The 18,816-nt window shown below is 42.2% G+C and overlaps 1 protein-coding gene across 1 annotated transcript in view; it reads left to right on the top strand.

The window, feature by feature from the left end:
- The first annotated feature begins 1,528 nt into the window (after nucleotides 1-1,528).
- The window catches only part of WDFY2 (WD repeat and FYVE domain containing 2), a 183,228-nt gene continuing 165,940 nt past the window's right edge, over nucleotides 1,529-18,816 (top strand). Inside the window, exon 1 of the mRNA XM_070578133.1 lies at nucleotides 1,529-2,438. Coding sequence (XP_070434234.1) covers nucleotides 2,302-2,438 — 137 coding nt within the window. The 5' untranslated portion in view covers nucleotides 1,529-2,301. The remainder of the gene's footprint in view (nucleotides 2,439-18,816) is intronic.

Raw genomic sequence — 18,816 nt, 5'->3', positions numbered from 1 at the left:
GGAACTTAATTTTGAACAATTGGATAAATGATGCAGTAGATTTAAAGATACTGTTTGGGAATGTTTGGAATACCTGTAAAACAGTAAAGTGACAAAGTGGAGTAGCATTAGATATATGAGTCTGGAGTTCAGGAATGAGGCCATGGGTAGAGATAACAATATGGGTCAGGAGCATATAGATGGCATTTAAAACCATTGTGGTAGGCTGAATAATGGCCTCCAAATATGTCCACATCTTAATCCCCCAAACCTTAAAGAACCTATTGTGCATGAAGCCACTTAAAATATGTTCTTTGCAAGCCTCACAACCACCACCCAAGGTAGATGTTATTATCCTCCGCTTAATAGCTGGGGAACCTGAGAGAACGGGAATGCCTTGTTCTAGATCCCAAAGCTAGAAAATACCTTAACTGCCCTTTCGAGGATCTTACAGAATTTCTGCAAAGACGGGAGGCAGTAAGGAGTTGCCCTGTGCTTTGAGGCAGGCCCTTAGCAGCATACTGCCTTGACTCCCAAAAACGTGCCTTAGAAATACATTTCCTGGCTGCTCCTGGCCGAGTGGTTAACTTTGCATGCTCTGCTTTGGTGGCCCTGGGTTTGGCTGGTTTGGATCCTGGGCGCAGACATGGCACCACTGGTCAGGCCATGCTGTGGTGGTGTTCCACATAGCACAACCAAAGACACTCATAACTAGAATATACAACTCTGTACTGGGGGACTGTGAGGAGAAGAAAAAAAAAAGATGGCAACAGTTGTTAGCTCAGGTACCAATCTTAAAAAAAGAAAAAAAAGAAACGCATTTCCACAAGGCCTATCTCATTCTTTGCCCAGCTCTGGCATATTATTTTTCTGATCTCCAGAACCTTTGGCGGCCCAGTCACCACATAGATCATGACCACTCCTCAGCTAGTCTGTTAACTATGGGAGGTCTTAGCGGGGTTATCACACAATGAAGGATCCCACATGCCAGGCCTGTGCTAGGCACCTAACATTCGTTCAGTAGTCACAATAACTCTCTCCATTGTCTCTGGAGCAAGCTAGAAAGCCTGGATTGCTGGGAAACAGAAAAAAGTCAGGACCAGGAGCAGGGAGGTCTGGGTTCAAGTCTGCGGGGGCTATAGCTGCAACCTGGAGCTAAAGTAGCCTGGCCTAGTAACTAAACCATCTAAGAACACGAGGAGGTTGACACTACAGATGATCTCTAATCTATTTCATGGATGCTTGTATAGAGAGATCCTCCTCCTTCCCGGTCCCCAGCGCTCCACTCTTATGGGCAGCAGCCTGAACCAAGGGGGTAGCGACCGCTTGCTAAGCTGGGGGCTGCCGCTCAGCTGCCTGCCTTAGAGGCCAGTCCGGGCCGCGACTCAGCCAGGACCGGGAAGCCACGGCGTTTGCCACGCCAGAAGCGCAGAGATGTGGGCGATAGGTCATTCCAGGACAACGCAGAGGAGTCTCCCGGAAACTACAACTCCCAGGAGCCCACGGGGCGTCACTCCGTGGCCTGGGCCTGGTGCATGTTGGGAGCAGTAAGCCACCTCCCGCCGCTCTTCATTGTTCAGGCCTCTCGCGACAGGTAAAACGTGCGCATGCCCAGTCACGTCCCAAGTAGTTCTGCTGCTTCACGCAGGTTTCTTCTCTTTCCGGCCTCGCCCTGCTGCGCTTTTCCCCTCCCACTCTCCGCCAGCTTCTCAGGGATTTTGGAGGGGGCGGGGCCTCTGGCAAGCGCGTTCCCAGGGGTGTGGGCACGCGCGTTCACGGGAGCTAAAGAGAGTGGGGACTAAAGGCTGGGTGTGGAAGTCGGTGAGGATAGGAGACCGCAGAGAACGGAAGGCGCATGCGTCCCAGGGGTGGTACTGCAAGACTTTGGGAATTGCGGAGGGGCGGGGCGGAAATGGGCTAGGGGGCTAACGCACGCGCATTGGGCCGCCAGCGCCCCGCCTCCTGTCTCAGATTTCCCCTCCTCCTCAACCACCCTTCCGGAAGTGCAGCCGCCCTCGCGCCGACCAGCGGCCACCCCCTGCGGCAGGCCCCGCCCTCGGCCGGCCCCGCCCCCCGGCTCTCCGCCCCCTCCTCTGGTGGTGGCGCCGGGTTGCAGCCCCGGTTGTGGCGGTTTCGGTACCCGAAGCCGGGAGCGCGGGGTCGTTCCCGGGAGCGGCGGCCAGGCTATGATCGCGGGTTCCCGGCGTGCCGCTCCGGCCAACCAGAGTCCTTGTCTCAGCCTGAGCCTGTGCCCGAGCGGTCTCCTCAGCCCGGCCCCGCGGCGCGATTGGCGGCGGCGCCCCTGGCGCGCCCCCTCCTCCGATGGCGGCGGAGATCCAGCCCAAGCCGCTGACCCGCAAGCCTATCCTGCTGCAGCGGGTCGAAGGGTCCCAGGAGGTGGTGAATATGGCCGTGATCGTGCCCAAGGAGGAGGGCGTCATCAGCGTCTCAGAGGACAGGTACGGACCGCTGCCCCTCGGCCGCGAGGAGGGGCGGGACGGGCCGGCGGTCCCCGCACCCGTGTCAGGGGCTGTGCCTCCACGTCGGCGCAAGTGTAGAAATGCTCCCCCAAGTTTTTATTATTATGCGCATCCTAGTGGTGCCGGTGTCCAGCTGCGTGCCGCGGCCGCTGCGTGGCTCTGGGAAGAGGAGCCCGGACAGCGGCGTGCACTCTGGCCTCGCCCGGGGCCGGGCGACTCCTGCCGAGGCCAGGGTGGCTCTTGGACTAACGGTACGCCGGCCACTGGACCTTGGTCCAGGCCTGAGGGCGGGAGGGGACGAAGGAGGTGCCGCCCGGCCCTGCAGGTGTGTGCGTGAGGAGGATGCTCTGAGCTGCCTCTGCGAGAATAACTAAGGGATTTTGAGTACTCTAGTACAGTTGTTAGGGCTTCGAACTGAGAAAGCAAATGCCGCTCCCTTCTCCCAGACATTCCCAGAGTCTAGATTTCTCGGATATCTTACAGTGAATTCAGTGAATTATTGCAAGTTGTGGAAAGAGTAACTTTGGTCTTCTGCCCGGGAGAGGTGCCTTCCTTCCTTTGCCCTCCTTTTCCTTATCTCTTAGAGCTCAAGGGGAAGCAAGCCCCTAGAACTTGCAAGGGATCGCTGCTGCAAATAGCTCCTGAGTTCCTTCCCTTTGCATGCTTCCTTTCTTTTTGCTTAATTTGCAGAAGTGGAGCCAGTTCTTCTGCCATTAATATTCTCCCTTGTTTTTCAGACAGTAGCCTTGTCGCTTGAACTTAATGTCCTTTAATATGCAGAAGTTAGGCTGACGAAGCTAATTTCCAGAGCGGTGCTGTTTGAATATAGTAGTTATGGTTTAGATCTGGAATTGTTGCTTTGGTAATATCAACTAGCATTCTCAAAAATGTAGCACTATAGACGTATATGACAAAGGGCTTTAACTGTTAACCTTAAAACAGTAGTTAGGTTTTCTTAATGTAAGTTCAAATGATGCTGAGGTAGAGAATATTTTTTCTGAGTGATTTGTAAAATTGCAGGCGGAGGTAAAGCAACAAAATATTCATTACTATCTTGATAGCCATTTCAGGACTTTGCATACAGTGTGGCCTCAAAAAATTTGCCTGATACATCTATTAATATCATAGGTTCTTCAGTATAACTAGGCTGAGTGTATTCATCACATATTCTTGTTTACATCGTACTCCATACAAATGGCCAAATGGTGCTCGATTCATTTCCTAAGCAGATCCAAATGAAAACATTGTAAACATACACCCTGGCAAGCAGTCTGCAACGAACAGAAGAAATTCATGGCTGGAATGGAATACATGTATGTAGATACCTTTTGAAATTCACAGAGAAGCCTTATGAGTGTTTAATTTTTCGATAGAGACAAAATTCTTTTAAAGAGATTGCCTCTGGACCTAGAAATTCTTTGTCACAGAATTGTGTTTAAAGGAACTGATTGATAGACATCACCTTCCCAGTCTATAACTGCTGGAGATGAGGCTGCTCAACCTAACTGCTGTAGGAAATTTGTAAGTTTGTTGAATCAAGTAAGAGAAGGAGGAAATTAGTTAAACCTAAGCTCCTTTAATATTAGTTTTGAAACTTTTGCTTTGGTTGATGTTTTGGGAGTAGGGGTAGGTTTTCATAGTTTTTTTTTTAAGAGTTCAAAGGGGTCTTAGAGGTTATTTGCTCTAACAGCATCATTTTGCGAATGAGACAGTTTAGGCCAGAGAATTTACCTGCCCAAACTCACGTAGCTGGTAGTGGAGCCAGCTCGAGCTCTTGAGTCTTCTGATTCCGATTTCAGTGTGTTTATCTTGAAACAGCTTTAGTGAGGTGCATTTCAAAGTATTTGCTGACTCTGAAGTAGCACATATGAAAGAAACTGAAAGACAAATTTCATTTGATTATAGGACAAAAGAAATGCAATATTTATGTATACATTAAGCTTAGTTTTAACTTTCCTAGTTCACAAGGTAAGTATGTAATAGAAATTATTTTATTATGGAGTTACTGTTAAATAAATAAGGCCCAGCCATAATTCTAGGATTATTCTTTATAGTTTATTATAACTCAAGTCGACAAGTCTGTGTTTCTTTGGGTCATATACTTACATGTGAAAAAAACTCTTATTTAGAGCTCAGTTTCGATTATGGTTTTCATGAAAAGAGAACTGATCTGTATTCTTGTTTTTCAAAATCCAGTGTCAATGTCACTTGACATAATGCTAAAGATATGAAAATAGAATACTGATTTTCATCAAAACCTACAAAGCCATTTCCATTACTGCTTTAACTGGAAACTAGTGGTCTTCATTCTTGAACTATAAGGTTAAACCACAAAATAATGTCCTGTTCCTGAATAGCACTGTCCTGTAAGTTCTTTTGTAATCCTGGTTTCCCTTTTTGACCTCTGACACTGGATGACCTTTGTCCACATGTTTGAAAACACTTACCATTTTCTATTTTAAACAGTGTTATAGATAGTTGTCCATTTATCTTCTTCTCCATGAGTTCCCTAAGGTGCTGTGTGCATCTTATTCATTGTAGTATCCTTGGGGCCTTACATAGTGCCTGGCACACAGTAGGCTCTCAATAAACATTTGTTATATCAGCAACTGATCTGTTTTTGTTGTTATTCCTGAAAGCACAGGATCTCAACTATTGTAGACATTTAATTGATATTTGTTGAATGAATTTTATGACAACCTATGAAAGCCCTATGTGGACAAATGTATACAAGTGGGAAAAGGATTGGACTTGATGGCCTTTATGGAGCCTTAGAACTCTGAAGGTCCATGCATTGTTTCATTCCGTCAACCAACATTTGAGTTCCTATTGTGTTCCAAGCACACGTGCGCAGAGCATTGGTGAAAATGACAAGGTCCTTCAAAATGCTCACACTTTAGTGGGGGGAAATTTTAGAAGATGATAAAACAAAACCACAACCTCTAAGATTTTGTATAGGAAAGAGAGTTTTCAGTTGGGGAAGTGTATCTGGCTTCCTCTGCCCTCGTGTCCCTTAACTCCAGAGGACACTTTCACTTGGAGGACTGTTTTCACCCTACGTCTGCTGTCTGTACTGGGCTGCTAATATTCTGATCTTCAGGCCCAAGAGTGGATAAAAACCTTCACCTCAGTTCATCTTATCTCGGTTAAGACAGGCTGGAACTTTACTGGATACCAAAGGAGGAAATAGAAGGGAATATAAGACATATGAAAACAATCTGACTTATGAGTCTAGATTTCAGGTGCTGTCATAATACAGAGCTTGTTCTCAGAACTCCCTGGCCTTATCTGAGTCTGTTTTTGCTTTAGTTATAGCTGGTTTCTGTCTCCAAAGGACACGCCCAACTTTGGTGCTTTGGGTTCTTTGTTTCCTGGCTTCTTTGGGACTGTCTTTTCTGATTGAATACCATTCTAACGTTCTTTGCGTAGAAGCTTCCTCTCAGACATCTTGTCTCTATTTTGGTTAAGACGGATGATTAGTCTGCCACTTACCAGGAGTTCCCTTGTCTTGTGGTAGCCTCTTCTCCAAGTGTTAATGGCCAGGAGGGACCTCTGTCCATATGGGACCTCGCCCCATCCAGACCTTTGTCTTTGAAAGTTCTTTATATGCGTATCTTAACACAAGTCAACAATCTCTGCATTCATACAGAGTGTTTCAGTAACTCTAGGCAGTTACTATTAGACAATCACAGGAAATTATTCTTTCACCAGGAGTCTATACCTGTCCAATGGGTAAAAGGGGATCACATTTTTATCTCAATATAAAGAGATGTGCTGAAAGCAGGTACAAACAGCATCCTCTGGGGTTGCCGAAGAATTTCCTCTGCTTGTGGTCTTTAGAGAAAAGACCAAGGAGCTCTCCTCCAGATGGGTTTTCAGGATGAGTAAGAGTTCATGTGGAAAAGCTAAGGTAGGGGAAAGGGCTTTCTAGGTAGGGGGGAAGAGAAAACTCGCATTCATTGAGAAGCACTAGAATGGACTGGTTAAGAGTGTAGACTGAGGAGCCAGTTTGCTTGAATTCAGAACTTGGCTCTGACTATTACACTTTGAGGAATGTGCAAAATTAGTCTCTCCAGAAGAGTAACTATGATAGCAAAAATTCTCAAAACTCTGGGTACAAGAATTTTGAATTCTTTTCTGGATAAGAAGACTTGAGGGTGTGGTGGTGGGATGTTGGGGAGGAGGCCGTGTGGAGGGGACTGTAGGGAATGAGGGTAATGGGGAGGGGACTGTGGGGAACCACCGCCTTATATTCTGACTTTATTGGACCAATTTATGCAACATAGTTAGCTGTGTTCTCTAAGCCTTGAGGGCAGACAGTCCCTGCAAGGGGTAAAAGGGAGTCATATTTTTATCCCAGTATAAGGAGATCTGATCCCCAAGGCCTAGCACAAAGGAGATATGCAGTATATGTTCTTTAAATGAATTAAACAATGGCTGATGGAATGGCCCTAAGGAAGTTGTAAGTTTCCCTTTTTTTGGGGGGTGGGGAGGTAAGATTAGCCCTGAGCTAACTACTGCCAGTCCTCCTCTTTTTGCTGAGGAAGACTGGCCCTGAGCTAACATCCATGCCCATCTTCCTCTACTTTATATGTGGACGCCTACCACAGCATAGCATGCCAAGTGGTGCCCTGTCCGCACCTGGGATCTGAACTGGTGAACCCCGGGCCACCGAGAAGTGGAACGTGTGAACTTAACCGCTGTGCCACCGGGCTGGCCCGTGAGTTTCCAAGAGTGAAGATTTTTGAGTTGAGCCTGCAAGAAGTTTAATGGCTTGCTTTAGGCCTTGGTAGCATTACAACAAGGGAGGAGGGTAGGAAGGGGCTGGGACAAGAGAGGGGTTGGATTTTTTTGTCTAGAAGGCCTTTTTTCCCCAGCTCTGAACAACTTTCATTCTAAGTGGCCATGACTACTTGCCTATTTCTTGAAAAGATATCTTAAAATTTCATTTCATTTTATAAATCCCTATACTATTGATTCATTTACCATTGATTGTTTTCATTGTGAAATTGCACTGTCTTAGTTCTCTGGTTGAAACCATTAGTTTCACTAATACTCAGACCTTAGCTCAGTTCAGTTGAGCTCCTGGTGGAGTTTCATGTACCATGCATTTTGTAAGACTTGCTTCAAAAAAAAAAGTTTTTTTAAAATGCAAATCAAAGTTTTTCCCACCATAAGCATAGTTCTGAAAGTTGAGGACTTAGAGTGATGGTGTGAGATCTCTAAAATCGACAAAATTAGAACCCATCTAAAATAGTTTTTGAGTGTAAGTCTCTATTTAATGGCATAAAATTAATAAACTTTCAACTATGCACTTGAGACTCATCACTTGGCTGTCATAATTGCTGGTTTCAAGGTCCCAACATGGGAATTTGCCCCATATGGTTGTTGAAAATTAGACCTTTACACTGACTTCAGATCATGAGGCTGTCTTCATGCCAGCAAATCTGTCTGGAAACAGGCTGCCTCTGTGCCTCTAAAGGTCAGAATACAGATTGGCTTTTTAAGAAAAGATCACTATGGGAAAGCTTGTTGAAGGAGGCTCGCTAGAGGAGGCTTAGCTTCCTGACCCCGAAGCTTCTGAGGGTTCTGAGTCTCTCACATAATTTATCAGTTAAACCAGACTCTGTCCAGGACCTCAAAGACCTTCACCAGGCTTCATTCATCTGGATATTGCAAGACGATGGGAAAGGTTAGAGTGGCAGTTCTGACATTCCTAAAATGAGTGATTCTCAGATTGTGAAATCCTGACCCGGCTTTCTTATACCTCAAGCATTACTAAACTTACTTTGAAAAAGAAAAATAGGTGAAAATCATAGGATGTTAGTTGCTGGAAGAGACCTCAGAGAGCTGATCTTTTCCAAGGAAACAAAATGAAAACCTTAAAAACAGAAAAACTACTTTTTACTTGCATAGCATCTTTCTCTGGCTCTGTTTTCACTTTGAGAGGGACACATTTTCTGTTGTTGTTGAGAACCATCTTGATGTCATTAAAAAATAACAGTTTTGGGGAAATTCAAACACTTAGTGGCATTTAGAAATCACTAGGTAAATTGTGATTTAAGACTATTTCATAGTGATCTATTGATATCTGTAACACTAAACCAAGTTATATACAGTATATACTTATCTGCAAAGAAAATGGCCACCAAGCCAAGCTTTTCTTTTCACCTACAGTGTCAGAATAGAAGGAATTCAAAAGGAGGTAACACTCGTTTATTTTGATATGAGTAGGTCTCCCAAGGAGAGTGCCACAATTAGCCTAGAAATTCCCTAACGCAGAAAAAATAACTTTGTTGTGCAACTTCGGTGAGCAGTCTCATTAACTCTCTTCTTTTTGAAGGGCAGGGGCCTCCTCATCCAATCGCTTCGTTTAGTCATTAGTAAAAATTAATTCAGAGGTGTATGAAGCTAGCAGATGAGACCAAAAAAGAAAAAAAGTCAGCAGCTTGTCTCTTGGCAGGGAGAGCTGCTTGTGCTCTGATGTGCCTTTAAGGGTTCTTGGAAAAGAACTGGGACTCAGAGTGTGATCTCAGCTGTACCCTGCACTGACCTTGGGCATTTCCTAGGGTATTTCATCAGTCTAAGCCTCAGTTTCTCCATCTGGCAAAGGAGGGTGTAGGATTTCCTAGCTGTGACTCTGGCGCCATAATGTGCCTGCATCTTAAAACCTCAAGTGGAGAAAAGTGTGCAGAGGATAAAAAATGGCCTGTGCTTTGTGAGGGAACTGTAAAACGATGCCTTCCCAGCTCTTGGATGGCGGCGGTTATTTGTTCCTGGATGAAATATTGAAGAGGTGTTTGTTTTGTATTGGTGCCTAATGCTTTGATGAACTGGATTCACTACATTCCTATGTTGAGATGAATCCTTTAGTTTCAAATACTGAACAGTTTAGTTCTGGGTAGTTCACTGGCCCCCAAGTCAGTGCCTAGGTTGTCCAGAGTAATGCTTTTGAGACTTTTTTGACCACAAATCAGTAGGAAATATATTTAGCATTGTTACCCAAGACTTAAATACTCTGACACATACACACATTCTGAAACAGAAATTTCATAAAATGATGTCCTTTTAATATGATATGCATGCTGATATATTTTCTGTTCTATTAGTAGCCTTTATAAAATCCTGGCTGTGACTCATTCAGTTGATTTCATGACCCATAATGGGTTGAGAACAACAGTTTAGATTACAGTGCCTTAGAGAAGCTGTTGAAATTTTGTACCCTCTTTCTCTCTCTGTAGTTTTGTTTTTTTAGAGGATGGAAATGCAGTTCAACTCAGGGATCTTCGCCCAACCCCAGCCTATCCTTGGTGGCCCTGCCCTTCTGAATTCCCAGTGTGATCATAGCATTGACCTTGTCTCACCAGGAGCTTCTAAGTCAGAAGATAATAATTCTAAGTGCTTTCAGCCCAGAGGCAGAGAGAGAGTTCAGAAAAGAACAGGAGTGCAGTAAATTGAGCAGCTGTTTGAGTGGCTGCGTTTTGACTTCCTGTGATGTGTTCATTAATTACTGAGGTAGGACTCAGAAATGACGTGTCTCATCTAAATTATGAATATCAGTTGCTAACCTCTCTGTATGACTGTGTTTTTCATTTTAGCTGGGCAGATTTACCTATACCGTGGAACTATTTGGGGATTTTATGCATTTTCCATTAGTTATTAAATTTTTTATCTTTTCAGTTTCTCAAGATCAACTTATATTTTAAGTAATCATAATAGTAATCCCTCTGGAGTATGTTTACATTTTAAATAAAGATAATATAACCATAATAAAGAATAATTGTTCATAAACCTCTTAGTACAGTGACTGTTAGTGTCTTATATATTTCCTTTTAGCAGTTTTTCTAATGCAGCTTTCAAAAATATGACTGTAATCATGCACTTTTATATTCTTGCCTCTGTTTAAAATTGTGCCACCAGCTACCTAGTCTTTAACTATCATTTTAAGTATATTTTTCCTTTCCTTCAGTATTCACTCATGTTTATCTAATGCTTGTACTGTATGAACTTGGCCCTGCATCTCCCATCATGAACAAGACATCCTGCTCTCAAGGTAGTGGTAATCTAGTGGGTACATCGTAATTTATCCATTGCTTGTTGTTGGCTATTTACGTTATTTTCAGTTTTATAAATGTTATGATAAACGTTGTACATATAGGTATTTTTTTCTCCGAGGTTTTTTGATTATTTCTTTAGGAAAAATTGTAACAAGGAAATTGCCCTATTGCTTTCCAAAAGATTTGTGCCACTTTATAATATTTACAGTGACAAATGAGAATATTAGTTTTGTCATATCTGACCAGCCTTGGTTATTATTATTTTAAAGTTCTTCTTCACAGTTTACTTGATAAATAGTGGCACTTCATTGATGTTTAATTTGTATATTTGGGATGTCGAATATTTTTCTGTTTGTTTACTTTTTTCCTTTTGTGAATTGTCTGTTCCTGTCCTTTGTCCGTTTCTCCGTTGAAATCTCCTGGTTCTTCTGAACAATTTCTTGCACGTATGTTCTATAGATATAGTAAAGATATTCACCCTCTGTCTGTTCTATATCCAGATATATGTCTTATACGCCATTGTTTGCCTTTTTACTTTTTACATCGAACGCATTTAATTTTTAATTTAACCATCTATCCTTTTTTGTAATTGAAATTTCTTCCATCATTCCTAATTTTTTAAAATAATTCTTTCCCCAGAGATTCATTGACTATTCATTTTTTTTATCCTAGTTATTGGTGGAAAAATAACTTTGATTTATTTGGAATATGTTTCATGGGATGATGTAAATTGAAGAATGTAATGATTTTTCTAAAATTTGCTATGGATTATTTTAACATCATTTACTGAATGGTCCTTATGCTTTCTTTTGTATTTATTTGTGAAACTGTCTTTATCACAAAATTAAATTCTCATAATCAACAGGACCTTTCTATGAGCTCTGTTGTATTTTGAGGATCTCTGCTTCTTTTAATACCAGTTCTACACTTTTAATTATTGTAGCTAATGAGTTCTTCTTGACTGCGTGCCATTATGTGTCTACAGTGATAGCCCGAATCTCTCTGGCCAGGTCAGCGAGTTAATGGGAAGGGAATCATTTGGCTCTAGGTAGTTGGCTCTTTCTGAAACTTTAGGATTTCAGAGTATCAGTTTCCATATTTGCAAATTGGGAATCATGATTCCTCTTAGGGTTGTTGAGAGGGAGATTTACATGAGATAATATTCCTGCGGCACCTGGCATTGTACATGGTGCATAGATGGTGTTCAGTAAAAGTTATTTTGTGTTTTATCATACCACCATGCCTTTAAGTAAGCTAGCTTTTTATGTTGCTATGGTTCCATTAAGTCTTGACTATTTTAAGAATCACTTTGGATACACAAAGGTGGGACTGTGGAATTTTTGTTTGTTTGCTTTCATATAGTTCTGGGCCCCTTGATCTCTTTTCTAGATATTTAAGGGTGGGCTTACTCTCTCATCTTTTTACTGCTGCTCCCCAAACTTGCTTCTGAAAGCCAGTGGTCAGGAGAGGTGTGTGGCTGGTGGGTGCTGTGTTTCTCCTTTGCAGGCTTTTCTTTCTCTCCATTTGCTGTCTTGTCCTAAAATGGTGTGTTCATTGTCCCCACTGGCCTCCTGGAGGGCAAGGGCTATATATTCTCTGTCTTCCATGGGGAATACATTGAGGTTTGGATGAAATTCTAACTAAGCTGCCCTCAACTGGACACCTGGGCTGAAGTCCACCCTTGGGCAGATTTTGTCCTTACACAATGTTTTAAGAAGCTTGAATTAGTAGCCAAGGTTTAAAAATCTGGATTTCACATTAAAGTCTAGATTGCTGGCTTCTCTTCACAAATGGGAAGGTGTAGCCTTGCCAAGCCTCGAATTCCCCTCCCGCAGGCCCCTTGCTCTGCTCGCTTTGAGCTAAGGTCATCTGAGTGAGGCCATGAGAGGTGAAGCCCACGCCATCCCTGCTGCCTCCTGGTGGGAAAATAGCACAGGAGACCCAGAGAGCTTTCCTGTCTTCCTCTGAATCTGAAAGGCACATCCCCTTTTGTGGAGTTAGTAGCTGGAGCTTTTTTGGTATTTGGAAGAAGAAGAAGGAGAAGAAATCAAAAGATATCCAGAAAGCCCACACAATCATCCCTTCGTATCTGGAGGGATTGGTTCCAGGACCCCCGCAGATACCAAAATCTGCAGATGCTCATGTCCCTTATAGAAAATGGCATAGTATTTGCTTGTAATCTGTGTACATCCTCCCTATATTTTAAATCATCTCTAGATTACTTATAATACCTAATACAATGTAAATGCTGTATAAATAGTTATTATACTGTATTGTTTAGGGAATAATGACAAGAAAAAAAGTATACATGTTCAGGACAGAGGCAACCATCATAGGCCTTTCCATCTCTGGTTGGTTGAATCCTCGAATGCTGAACCTGCGGATACTGAGGACTGACTGTATTTCTAAAAAATTAGGTGGAGGTGGAGGGAGGAAGCACATACATTAAAAGTTAAGACACTTTTTATGAGAGATCCTGATATTGTACACAGTAAATGTATCAATAAAGTTGGGTATTGGTAAGTTAGGCACGGCCTTTACCCCTTCACACCCTCTTTCTGGAGGCATTGTAACAGCATTTGGGGCCAGGGACGCAAGTCATGGAAGGCTGGGTTTTGACTGTTAGCTCTGCACCTCCCAGCTATGTGATCTTAATCACTTCTAAACCTTCTCAGGTCTAAAACTGGAGTTCGGAGAATGCCTACCTCATGGGGTTATTCTGACGGTTAAATAATGAAATTTTGTAAAGTGTTGGCACCTTGCCATTACTTCAGGAATGTTAGGGTTTTTGCCCCTTTCCTCCAAACTGTTTATCCAATTCTTTAATTCTTCATTAACTATCTCAATTCTTTTTTTTTTTTTATTTTTTTAAAGATTTTATTTTTTTCCTTTTTCTCCCCAAAGCCCCCCGGTACATAGTTGTATATTCTTTGTTGTGGGTCCTTCTAGCTGTGGCATGTGGGACGCTGCCTCAGCGTGGTTTGATGAGCAGTGCCATGTCCGTGCCCAGGATTCGAACCAACGAAACACTGGGCCGCCTGCAGTGGAGCGCACGAACTTAACCACTCGGCCACGGGGCCAGCCCCTATCTCAATTCTCTAACTCTTCTTTGTCTCTTCTTTGTCTTTGAATCAATCCATCTCTTTTCCTGTCTCCTTTAGTTTTCTCCCCACTCCCTCCTTATATGCCTGTGCTTCTGGAAAGAGTGTTCAAGCATCATGACACTAATTCTTTGACCTTTGGAAAGTCACTACCCCTCTTCGATCCTCATCTCTAATTGGTTTTTCATAGTTTTTAATTATATATGTGAAAATACTTAGGATACCATAAGGTCCTATACAAATGTTGAATTGTTATCATTTAACTGGCCATAAATACAAAGCATGAGTATGTGTTTCTTTGAATTTAGAGAGTTGTGTTTCTTTTTTTTTTTTTAAAGATTTTATTTTTCCTTTTTCTCCCCAAAGCCCCCCGTACACAGTTGCATAACTTTGAGTTGTGAATCCTTCTAGTTGTGGCCTGTGGGACCCTGCCTCAGCGTGGCCTAACGAGCGGTGCCTGTCCGCGTCCAAGATCCGAACCTCCGAAACCCTGGGCGGCTGAAGTGGAGCTCGCGAACCCAACCACTTAGCCACAGGGCCAGCCCCAGAGTTGTGTTTCTTTATCTTCATTTTAAAAGTAGATGAATGTAATCTTTAAATTCTAATTTTAGAAAAACTTAAAATTACATTGTTGCGTTTTACTCTGTAGATCTGGATTAATATTTTTCTGGAGTCAATCATTCCCAGTAGAAAAGAAGCTTAATGTGCTGTTAGAATTGCAGTCATCTGTTTTAGTGTTCCTTGGCACTTCTGGGACTTGGGAAACACTAGCTGTCTGATATTTTATAGGAGGAGAAGGGCTGTTCAGAATGGCTCACTGATTTCATTATATTCTGATTTTTGGAATATTTTTGAATTCATATTTGAATGGCTTAAAAAATTCCCTTTACATTTCAAAGCTTAGATTGTTAAACAATTTGGAAGAATGAATAATTTTTCTCCAGAAGGTAAAGTTAAATTAGAGAGGTTAGTTGAGCTTAATCTGAATAGTTAGCTAAATTAGTATGGTCTTTGGTTGGGTTAAATAGGTTTGGAATTTGGTTGTGTTGTGATTTCTCTGACTTATTTTTCTTGCTGAGCTTCCATTTGGGAACTTTCTGTGTATGAGATATGCACGATATAGGTCTTTGGGCTTTATCTGGGTGTAGGGTAGGGCAAAGGCTGAGAAAGGAAAGTTCACTTAGTGGTAGAAAAGGTTCATGGTCGTATATAGGAAGAGGAAGGGGCCCAGGCGAGGAGTCTTGAGGCTTCTGAGGGATGTCTAGGTTATTCGTAGGTACATATATGGCTGTGGGTTGTCGTATTTCTCAAGGTGTGGTTCCCCCATCGCCCCCCCCCCCCACCGTTTTTCTTTTGAAAAATATCCTACTTCACTTTTCTTTTAAATTTAAGACTTCAGTTTTTTTTATCCCCCGATGAGGAAGATTGTCCCTGAGCTAACATCTCTGCCAGTCTTCCTTTATTTTTCATGTGGGATGCTGCTACAGCATGGCTTGATGAGTGGTGTGTAGGTCCGTGCCCAGGATCCAAACTTGCGAACCCTGGGCAGCCAAAGTGGAGCACACGAACTTAACCACTGTGTCACCGGGCTGGCCTTGAGACTTTACTTCTTTTTAAAGCAGTTTCAGATTTACAACGGAATTGAGAGGGAGGTGCATGGATTTCCCACATACTCCTGGCCCCCACACTTGCATTGCCTCCCCCTGTTATCAACATCACTCACCAGAGTTGTACGTTTTTAACCAAGGATAAACTTACACTGACACATCATGATCACCCCAAGTCCATATTTTACTTTAGCCTTCACTCTTGATGTTGTACATTCTGTGGGTTTTGACAAATGTATAGTGGCATATCCGTCATTATGATATCATACAGAGTTTTTTCACTGCCTTAAAAATCCTCTGTGCTCTGCCAATTCCTTGCATCCCTCCCCAACAACCACTGATATTTTTATTGTCTCCATAGTTTTGCTCTTTCCAGAATGTCACATAGTTGAAATTAGTATGTAGCCTTTTCAGATTGGCTTCTTTCACTTAGTAACATGCTTTTAAGGTTTCTCCATGTCTTTTCACGTCTTGACGGCTCATTTCTTTTTAGTGCTGAATAATATTCATTTGTCTGAATGTACCCTAGTTTGTTTATTCATTCAGTAACTGAAAGATATCTTGATTGCTTCCAAGTTTTGGCAGTTATGAATAAAACTGCTGTAAACATCCGTGTTCAAGTTTTTGTGTGGACATAAGTTTTCAGTTCCTTTGGGTAAACACCAACGAGGACGACTGCTGGATTGTATGGCAAGAGCCTGTTTATTTTTACAAGAAACTGCCAAACTGTCTTCCAAAGCGACTGTACCATTTTGCACTCCCACCAGCAATGTATGAGAGTTCCTCTTGCTCCACATCCTCCCCAGCATTTTATGTTGTTAGTGTTGTGGATTTTGGCCATTCTAATAGGCGTGTGGTGCTGTCTCCTTGTTATTTTTATTTGAGTTTCCCTGATGACATGAAGTACAGTATTTTTTCGTATGCTTATTTGCCATCTGTAGATCTTCTTTGGTGAGGTGTCTGTTAAGATTTTTGACCTGTTTTTAAATTGGATTGTTTTGTTATTTTGGAATTTTGGATATATAGTCCTTTATCAGATTTTGGATGTAATATTTTGGATAATAGTGCTTTATCAGATGTGTCTTTTGCAAATATTTTCTCCCAGTGTGTGGCTTGTCTTCTCATTCTCCTGATACTGTCTTTTACAGAGCAGAAGGTTTTAATTTTAAAGAAGTCCAACTTATCAATTATTTCTTTCATGGATTGTGTCTTTGGTGTCGTATCTAAAAAGGCATCCCTGTACCCAAGGTCATCTAGATTTGCTATGTTATCTTCTAGGAATTTGTAGTGTAAGTGCCTGCCATTAAGCTTTTAATTGTTGAAGCATCCATTTAAAAAGACATCTGTCCTGAATAAACAGATTGCCAGCTGTATGACATAGCTGCTAGCAAGACAACTAGATAAGGAACTAGGCCACCTGGTCCATGAAAGTTCCTCTTTCAGAAAGCCCTGGGTAACTTTGAGTGACCCCACTTCTCCTTTCCTACATCCTAATTCGCACTCTTATGCTTTAAATTAGCTAATGAAGACTGAATCCATGAAACCCTAGATACCTCACCCTCGACTCTAATAAAGGCAGGACCATAGATCCACATGTGTGCACTCACCGCCTCCCCTGTGACCTTGCTGTGAGACCCCTGGGTGTGCTGTGTACCCTCCAGGACCAGTGAGTAGTGATTCTTATTCCTCAAAGTTCCCCAATTGTTTCTTGCTGAAATGCGTCCTGAGATCATAATAAGAACCACAAGAGCCAACCATAAATAGGGGCTGTGGTGGGGGAAACGTCTGCAGAGCTCATTACAAGTGATGTGTGCCTGAGCATGGCCGCAGGCATTCCTAACAGAGCACTACCGTCAAGAGGCTGGGATTGATGGAACAGAGTTTTATACTTTTGGGTTTTACGTTTAGGTCTGTAATCCATTTTGAGTTAATTTTTGAGAAGAGCATAAGGTCTGTGTCTAGATTCATATTTTTGGATGTGGATATGCAGTTGTTCCAGCCCCATTTGTTGAAGAGACTGTCTTTGTTCCATTGCATGGCCTTTGGTCCTTTGTCAAAGATCAAGTGACTTTATTTATTTATTTTTGTGAGGAAGATTGTCGCTGAGCTAACATCTATGTGAGTCTTCATCTATTTTGTGTGGGATGCCCCTGCAGCATGGCCTGACAAACAGTACTAGGTCCACAGCTGGGATCTGAACCTGCGAACGCCAGGCTGCCGAAGTGGAGTGGTGAACTTAACCACTACACCAGTGGGATAGCCCCATGACTATATTTATGGGGTCTATTTCTGGGCTCTCTATTCTGTTCTGTTGATCTCTTTGTCTGTTCTTTCACCCATACCACACTCTCTTGGGGATTATAGCTTTGTAGTAAGCTTGAAGCTTGAAGTCAGGTAATGTCAGTTCTCCAACTTTATTCTTCTCTTTCAATACTGTGTTGACTATTCTGGGTCTTTTGCCTCTTCTTATAAACTTTACAATAAGTTTTTTAGTCTTTATAAAATAACTTGCTAGGATTTTGATTTGGATTGCATTGATTCTGTACATCAAGTTGGACAGAACTGACATCTTGATAATATTGAGTCTTCTTATCCATGAACATGGACTATCTCTTTAATAGTTCTTTGATTTCATTCATCAGAATTTTATAGTTTTCCTCATGTACATCTAGTACATGTTTTGCTAGATTTATACCTTAGTATTTCATTTTTGGGAGTGCTGATATAAATGGTATTGTGTTTTTAATCTCAAATTCCACTTGGTCATTGAAGGTGTATAGGGAAACAGTTGACTTTTGTATGTCAATCTTGTCTGCTGTGACCTTGTTATACTACCTTACTCTTTAATAATTTATAATTATTGCATGAATCTTTAAGAGTTGTATACATTGGGGGTTATAGATCAGTATCAATATTGAACCCAGAAGAACTATACACTCTAAGTTGTCAATTTGTTGATAAGTGAACAAAAGGTTAATTTCTTTTCTTTTCTTTTCTTTTTTTTGTTGAGGAAGATTAGCCCTGAGCTAACTACTGCCAATCCTCCTCTTTTTTTTTGCTGAGGAAGACTGGCCCTGAGCTAAGATCCATGCCCATCTTCCTCTACTTTATACGTGGGACACCTACCACAGCATGGCTTTTGCCAAGTGGTGCCACGTTTGCACCCAGGATCCGAACCGGCAAACCCCTGGCCACTGAGAAGCGGAACATGCAAACTTAACCGCTGCGCCACCGGGCTGGCCCAAGGTTAATTTCTTGAGATTACTCTGATCTGAGTAGCTTCCAGTGGTCCATTGGAACCAGGATCGCCCTTTTGTAAGCGTCTTTGTAAATGACATTTTTTGTGTTTTGGACTAAGCCCTTTTCGATGTCTTATCACTAAATAATTACTGAGAAATTCTATTCTTGAGCCTAAAGGACTGAACTTGAACTTGAAAACCTGAAGCAATGGACAGTTTTTACACTGCACAAATATCACCTTTGTTATTTGGGGGATGCTGTTGTAGTCATTATTTTCAGTGCTTACTTCTACTTTTCCAAAACTTTTACTTAAAAACTTGATCTACCTGTGTCGTTGTTGCTTAGTAGTACA

Source organism: Equus przewalskii, chromosome 16 (genome assembly GCF_037783145.1).
Source record: "Equus przewalskii isolate Varuska chromosome 16, EquPr2, whole genome shotgun sequence".
Lineage (NCBI taxonomy): Eukaryota > Metazoa > Chordata > Mammalia > Perissodactyla > Equidae > Equus > Equus przewalskii.
This window is presented reverse-complemented; position numbering and strand designations above follow the sequence as displayed.